The sequence below is a fragment of the Mya arenaria genome, chromosome 13, assembly GCF_026914265.1.
Source record: "Mya arenaria isolate MELC-2E11 chromosome 13, ASM2691426v1".
Classification (NCBI taxonomy): Eukaryota; Metazoa; Mollusca; class Bivalvia; order Myida; family Myidae; genus Mya; species Mya arenaria.
Window position 1 is genome coordinate 62874749 of NC_069134.1, and position 7974 is coordinate 62882722.

The 7974-nt window shown below is 35.5% G+C and overlaps 1 protein-coding gene across 3 annotated transcripts in view; it reads left to right on the top strand.

The window, feature by feature from the left end:
• LOC128213766 (threonylcarbamoyladenosine tRNA methylthiotransferase-like) overlaps positions 1 to 5345 on the top strand; it is a 102492-nt gene extending 97147 nt beyond the window's left edge. For all 3 annotated transcript variants that reach the window (XM_052919814.1, XM_052919813.1, XM_052919815.1), the window contains exons 11-14: positions 1757 to 1819; positions 2787 to 2870; positions 3576 to 3743; positions 4814 to 5345. In XM_052919814.1, the coding sequence (XP_052775774.1) occupies positions 1757 to 1819; positions 2787 to 2870; positions 3576 to 3743; positions 4814 to 4927 (429 nt within the window). In that variant the 3' untranslated portion in view covers positions 4928 to 5345. The remainder of the gene's footprint in view (positions 1 to 1756; positions 1820 to 2786; positions 2871 to 3575; positions 3744 to 4813) is intronic.
• The last annotated feature ends 2629 nt before the right edge of the window (positions 5346 to 7974 follow it).

Here is a 7974-nt window from a genome sequence, read left to right on the forward strand (position 1 = left end):
CAAGGTCACTGTTACTAAAAATAGAAAAACGGTTGAAACTGAATATCTTTAGTTAGGGTTGACATATCTTGACCCAACTTGGTATAAAGGAAGAGTTTATGGAGACCTTTCATGGGATTGTGTTTGGGGTCCCTTGGGTCAAGGTCAAGGTCACTGTTACTAAAAATAGATAAACGGTTCAAACTGAATAACTTTAGTTAGGGTTGACATATCTTGACCCGACTTGGTATAAAGGAAGAGTTTATAGAGACCTTTCATGGGATTGCATTTGGGGTCCCTAGGGTCAAGGTCAAGGTCACTGTTACTAAAAATAGAAAACCGGATGAAACTGAATAACTTTAGTTAGGGTTGACATATCTTGACCCAACTTGGTATGAAGGAAGAGTTTATGGAGACCTTTCATGGGATTGTGTTTTGGGTCAAGGTCAAGGTCACTGTTACTAAAAATAGATAAACGGTTGAAACTGAATAACTTTAGTTAGGGTTGACATATCTTGACCCAACTTAGTATAAAGGAAGAGTTTATGGAGACATTTCATGGGATTGTGTTTGGGGTCCCTAGGGTCAAGGTCAAGGTCACTGTTACTAAAAATAGAAAAACAGTTGAAACTGAATACTTTTAGTCAGGGTTCACATATCTTGACCAAACTTGGTATAAAGGAAAAGTTTATGGAGACCTTTCATGGGATTGCCTTTGTAGTCCCTAGGGTCAAGGTCACTGTTACTAAAAATAGAAAAACAGACACAGGCTGAAGTTCTTCTGTTGATCATTGAAAACCTGGTTTCGTCATATTGCGGCATTTCTTGTTAATATATTTCTTTTGTTGTTTTTGCTTAGAAATATTGTAAAATGTAATTAAATGAAATATAATTCACTTTATAAAGTAAATACGGTAAATAACATGGCATGAAAAAGTGAAAAAATGGCATGAAAAAGTGAATACCATATTGGGGAGGAATTTTTCTACACGTGTTGGGGATTTTGTCCTAGCGGGATTTTGTTAGAACGTTGTCCTCCGATCACTAATGTGTCTTTGATGAAGTTTAAACTTTTGTCTAGATACAGTGATATACAAAATAGTAAATAAATTTGATCTTACAGACTTACTGAGCAAGAAAGTTTTACTTTTCACATAAATTATTCATAGGGATGGTCCAGTTGTTTTTAGACTGTAGCTTAGAAATGAATTTGAATAAATGTATAAAAATATTTGGCCTGTTGCACTAATAAATTCCATTTAGAAACATCACCTAAAGCCTGTTTTTATTTTAAGAATCAATACCCCAAGGAGTTCACTTTTAAAATGCGTACAATCATGTCCTTACATTTTTTTTTAAACGGGTTCAGAAAACAAGCCCACCTGTGTTTGGTTTAGTGTGTCTTAAAGCTGCACTCTCATAGATTGACAGATTTGAGTTTTATTTCATTTTTTTGTCAGAATCAGCCAATTTTAGCATCAATGTCCTCATGTCAATCATTTAAGATAACTCACTAAAGAACAGATCTAAATTGTTTGAAAAAAAGTGCCGAAAATTTCATTTTTCTCAAAGTGTTAGTAACGCTTTTAGCCATAAATTTTTAAACGTAAATATGAAAAACTGTGATCTGATCTTTTGTCAGCAGTCTTATACCACTAGTTTCCAGACATTAATGCAAAAAATGGCCTATTCCAAGACAAAAAAATTTCAATCTGTGAGAGTGCAGCTTTAAGTCTTCCAATTAAAGTGTATAATACATTTGTTTGTTTGCTTAAAGGTTAAGAAGAGGACAAAGAAGGTGTCCGAGTTGTTCCAGTCATACCATCCATACACACACAAGGTAGGAGGTCAATATAAAGGAATCAATTTGACATGGTAGTGTTGTTGGTTTTACTGAAAATGGGGCCGAATTCATAATCCCAGAAAGAAGAAAGGAAAAAATCACACAAAAATTGACCTAAAATTCACAATCCAAATAATACACCCAAAAAAGCATAGGTCAACTAGTACAGATATGTTTAAATATTAGTTCTTCAAATCCAAAACCACAGGGTTGTTGTTGTTTCTTTGTTTGAAATATGCTATGAACATTTCACAATTTTAGGCAATTTGTTGCTACTTTCACATTTCTAAGTTTCTTGGCCCCATTCACAAAAAAGTGAAAAAAACACCGCTTGTATATATGTTACATTCATTCTCCTGAATTACTGCAGCCTTGGTATAGTAAATCCTGTATTGGAGCAAGCCCCGAAGGCACTTGACCAGTGAAGGCTTGAGGGGTATTGCTAATATTGATCACTATATTTGCTCTACTTATACTTATGGGGAATCTAGCTAAAAGTCCAATGGTCTCTTATGCCAAAATAGTGTCCTACTTATAACACTTGAATAGGAGATGTTGTGTTCATCTTTCATGTGTATGGACCTGAATGCATTTTTACTCCGAAACTCAAGCTAAAAGTCCAATGAATTCCTTAACTAAACCCTTTTATTTCTAACCCTGGAATGGGATATTTTGTGTTTAAGTGTCATGTGGACTGGTTTTAAATCCGTTTTTACTCCTAAAACTTAGTCTAAAACATCAGCTAAAGCTCCAATAGATTCTTCAACAAACCCCATTCATGTATTACACTTGAAAAGGACAGTTTCTGTTCAAGTTTCATGTGTATGGATTTTTATCTATTTTTACTCCAAAAAACTTAGTCTTAAACATAAGCTAAAGCTCCAATAGAATCTTCAACAAAACCGGTTCATGTCTATCACTTGAATAGGACATTTTTGGTTCAAGTTTCATGTGTTTATTTCAGATGGGGGAGATTCAAGAGGTGTTGGTGACGGAAATCTCCCATGACAAACAGTACTTTGTAGGACATAACAAGTTTTATGATCAGGTAAGGGGTAATTGGATTCATAGTTTATTCTTAGATGCACTCTTACTCCCACATGAGATTTACCACAATCAATACAATTGTTTTGATTTACCAAAAAAGATGAATAAATGTTGAAAACAATGGTTCTGAAAGATACCGAGTTTAATTTGAAAGAAAAGTGCATAAAACATGTTATTTCGACCTTATGAGACGATCACAGTAAATATTTTAGCATTCACCAATCATTTAATATTTTTGCGTTTTCTGCTATGAAATACACTGGTACAATCTTGTTATCAGTAATTAATATTTTCCATAAATGCATTATTTAGTAAGAAGTTAAAGGTTTATCCATCAAAAATATTATGTTTTTTATACAAATGCCTTTGGGTCGACCTTTCCTATCTGTACTGCCACACATTAAGAAAATCATGGTTGTGTGACTGGCAAATATTGTTAATGTTATGTCATAGTATGATCCAGTCTTTACAGTCTACTCACATTATATGTTGCATTATTTTAAACCAGAATGAAGTGAAATATTAAATCAAGTTAAATAACAATCTTTTCAACGCCATAATATTTGCCTCAGCTCAAATAATGGCAAGAACATTTTTATGTAACTTTCATGTACCAATTCCTCCATCTATATATGGGTTTTAAACTTTCCAAAAAGCAAGATATCAAACACAATTGACCAAGAAGGATATTTTCTTACCTATTCAGGTTCTAGTCCCTAAAGAAGATTCCCTAATGGGTAAACTGGTTACCGTGGAGATCTATGAGACTGGGAAACACTTCCTGAAGGGAAATCTCGTCTCCGGAGAGAAAATACGGCGTCCGGAGACTGTTCCTGCACCTCTTAAACGTGGCCAGGTCTCGGGCTTGAAGCATGTAAGTATAGTTTGATATGTCGGATAGTGATCGAAATTCTTGGTCTGATTTGATTCGATTATCGATAGCATATGGAGTATACATACAAACTTGTTGTGTCCGAATCTCACCCAGACAAACTGATTTCAAGTGTTATAAAACTATTTACATGTATACATCTCTCTTTCTTTTCAAACGATGTGCAAACAATAAAAATAAGGTTTATGCCTTTGGCACATTGATCCAGTTTATTTTATCAAGAATATAACAGAGGCTATCATAGCAAGGGAAGTAATATGTGATCTTGAAAAAAACATGATTATCTCCCTTCTACTTAAGCAAAAAAAGATTTGTGTTATTTGTAACATATTCAGCAAATTTCCTTAACAAAAGAACAAAGATTGGTAATTTTAGTGATTCTCAGACTCAACACCTCAATCAAGGCATTAGTAAATATTGGCCCTGGTTTCTGTGCATATTTAGCCCCCAAATTCATTATCTTTTCCGGAAACAGATCATTGGAATTTGTGACATTTGATTTTTTTTAAATATTTTTTTTGTGAATCTACTGCCAGTGGTCGAAATTAACACAAGCATGCAAGCCTTGCACTGGCTGGTAAAATGTCTTCAGGGCTTGCTCAAATTCTGAATTTTATATACATGTAGAAGAGCTTGTTAAAAAAATTGATGGCAAGCAATACTAAAAGAATTCAGACTTGTTCATTCATAAGCCTACAGGTAAGTTCAATGACTGTACTGCCTCCAGCAAGATTGAACACTTAGATTGTTTTTTGGCTTGCAAGAATGATATTCACATGAAAATTAGCACACATGTTACCATTGACAATACCAACATGTATAGCAGGTCTCTTACTCTGGTCTAACCTAAATGCTTTACATTGTTGACTTATATCCTGTTTTGGATTAAGTTGAAAACGTGTCTTTACTAAACATGAACAAGGTGATATGTTTGACAGGGGTTGGGGGGCTTTTTCTCACTTTAAGTGATGATGATAATATAAGTATTGTCTCTGTTATATTAACAAGAAATTGACAAAGAAATTTTTTTAAAACTTGTTATTCTTTTTCAGACTGACATCGTTATTACCAAGAAAGGCCTGTGGTTCTTTGGCTTGTCGATGGTTGTGATGTTGATTGCAATTATTTGGCGAGTTTATGGACTTGTGACGCAGTTAGTAACATGAAGATAGATGGAATACATAAATTTGTGCTTTAATACTTTGACGCTTGCCTTACAATGACCATGATATTGAAATGATTAAGGAACAACCAGGGTGATTTTCTTCTGTCGAAAAATTGGCATTTATCTTGCCGAAGGAATATGCTCACAGGTTTTGTCAAAGTTTCCAAGAATTTACAACAGTTTAATTGCCATCCATCTATGCATTGGCTATTTGACTGGCAAGTAGAGTTTTTAAAATTTTGAGTTATTAAAAGATGAAAATCAGCTCTGCTGGACAGGGAATTAGTAACTAAAGGTTCTGGTTTTTACCATAGAATTGTATTGTAATAAAGCTATCACAGTATTTCTGTCCAGGGTTCTGGTGGATTGTTATGTATGGTTAAGAAAAAATTGAATTCCAAATAAAGTCTCATTTTGGATTTTCTGTTTTGTTTGTTTTCCCCAATCCAAGACATTGAAATAATGACTGTTTGACCTCAGTGCCGACTTTTCCCCAATCCAAGACATTGAAATAATGACTGTTTGACCTCAGTGCCAACTTTTCCCCAATCCAAGACATTGAAATAATGACTGTTTGACCTCAGTGCCAACTTTTCCCCAATCCAAGACATTGAAATAATGACTGTTTGACCTCAGTGCCAACTTTTCCCCAATCCAAGACATTGAAATAATGACTGTTTGACCTCAGTGCCAACTTTTCCCCAATCTAAGACATTGAAATAATGACTGTTTGACCTCAGTGCCAAAGCAAGAATTCTTTTGAGCAACAAAAGTTAAGTTTCGGATGTTCTCATTCCAGAACGAAAATTCAAGTTTCTTAGCTAGAAGGTCAAGGTCACACATTGGGTAAAAGTTTACTAAGACCTCATGCATTTTTGTATGTTTACGCATAGTAGTTGTAGGTTTAGACTGTAAATTGTCTTTTGATGAATATTTTAAAACAAAAAAAATACTACATTGAGAAGACAATTGACATACACTGGGAACCTAGCCTGATGATTAAGTTTTGGCTTAGATATCTATTTTTCACAGAATATCTCCTCATGTTTTTATTCAGTACACTAAGACATACTGTAATTTATGGTATGCCACTGATGTTTGTCTGTCCTACCCTCATTTGGGTTCCAATCGACAGAGCCCAGGGTCCTTAAACTTCACAAGAATGTTGGAAATGACAAGTAGTTGACCCCTTACGATATAGAGGTTACAGTGACCTGTTTCCAATCAATAGCTCAAAATGACTGAGCCCAGGGTCCTCAAACTTTACAAGGTTGGTCATGACAGGTAGTTGACCCTATTGATTTTGGGGTCAAAAGGTCTCTTGACATTGACTTGACAATAAATGGTTTCCAATCAATAACTCAAAAATGATAGCACAGTCTCAAAGTTGGTCATGACAATTAGTTGACCAATAGTAATTTTGAGGTTGAAAGGTACAGGTCAAGACCGATGAAGCCCTATTGAGTTTGATTCACAATTACCTTTGCATTTGAGCAATTAAATGGTATTGGAACAGCTAAGCTTTTTGCCTCCAATTTAAGAATGTTTAACATTGAAAAGTAGGTGATCTCTACACTATTTTGGGTCAAAAGGTCAAGGTCACTATTATCTTCAGCATTAAAATAATTTCTGAAGTATAAAAATGACCAAATATTGTCCAAGTAAAGACAGAAGCACTGCGATACAATGACAACAGAAGTAGTGGCGGACAGGAGTATGCAAGATCCCAAAATATTTTTGGGGTGGAAAGGTCAAGGTCACAATTATATTCAGCAATAAAATAGTTTCTGAAGTTTAAAAATGACCATGCCCAGTGTCTTCAAACTTTGAAAGATCATCGTGAAATCGTTCAACTAATGACAGAAGCACTGCGAAACAGTGACAACAGACGCAGGAGCACACAGAAGATTCCAGATACCAAGTCAGCATCTACAGGAATTCCTTCATTTGGCATACTATCAGGGATTGGAACTTGCTACCAGTGCAGGTTACTGACATCAATAGATTTTTGGTTGTCCTGCCAATATTTATCACCATAACCTCATTGTGAATCGTTTTAATTGCACAATTGTTTTGCACAGGACATATTTCATTCCACATTATTCTCTACCCTTTAACTGGAAGGAGACCCCATTTGATTTTGAAGTCACAGTGACCATGTAAGAGAATGAATTCCGACCAATAATTAAAAAAAACAGCCCAGGAGCCTTAAATTTCACATGACAAATTGATGACCACAATTGACTTTTAGGTCACCTTACCTTGAACAACAAAACACTTTCCTATCAATAACTAAAAAATGCCAACCCAGGGTCCATAAATTTCAATTGACACGCCACATACAGGACACACCATATTCCTGACACACCATATAAATGAAACACCATATTATCTGACACACCATATAAATGAAACACCATATTCCTGACACACCACATACCCAACAAACCATAATTATTAATGAAACACCATATACCTCACCCACCATATTTCTGACGCACCATATTCCTGACACACCACATTCCTGACACACCATATTCCTTACACACCATATTCCTGACACACCATTTACCTGACACACCATATTCCTGACACACCGCATACCTGACAAACCGTATTAATGAAACACCATATACCTGACACACCATATTCCTTACACACCATTTACCTGACACACCATATTCCTGACACACAACATACCTGACAAACAATATACATGACACACCATATTCCTGACACACCATTTACCTAACACACCATATTCCTGACACACCACATACCTGACAAACCATATACATGACACACCATTTACCTGACACACCATATTCCTGACACACCACATACATGACACACCATTTACCTGTCACACCATATTCCTGACACACCACATACCTGACACACCACATACCTGACACACCATATACCTGACACATCCTTTACCTGAAATGTATATCAGGTAAAATGCCTGAGGCATTATACCTGACATGCCTTATACCTGACACTCCATTTACCTGACACATCCTAAACATGACTGGTGTTTCACATGGC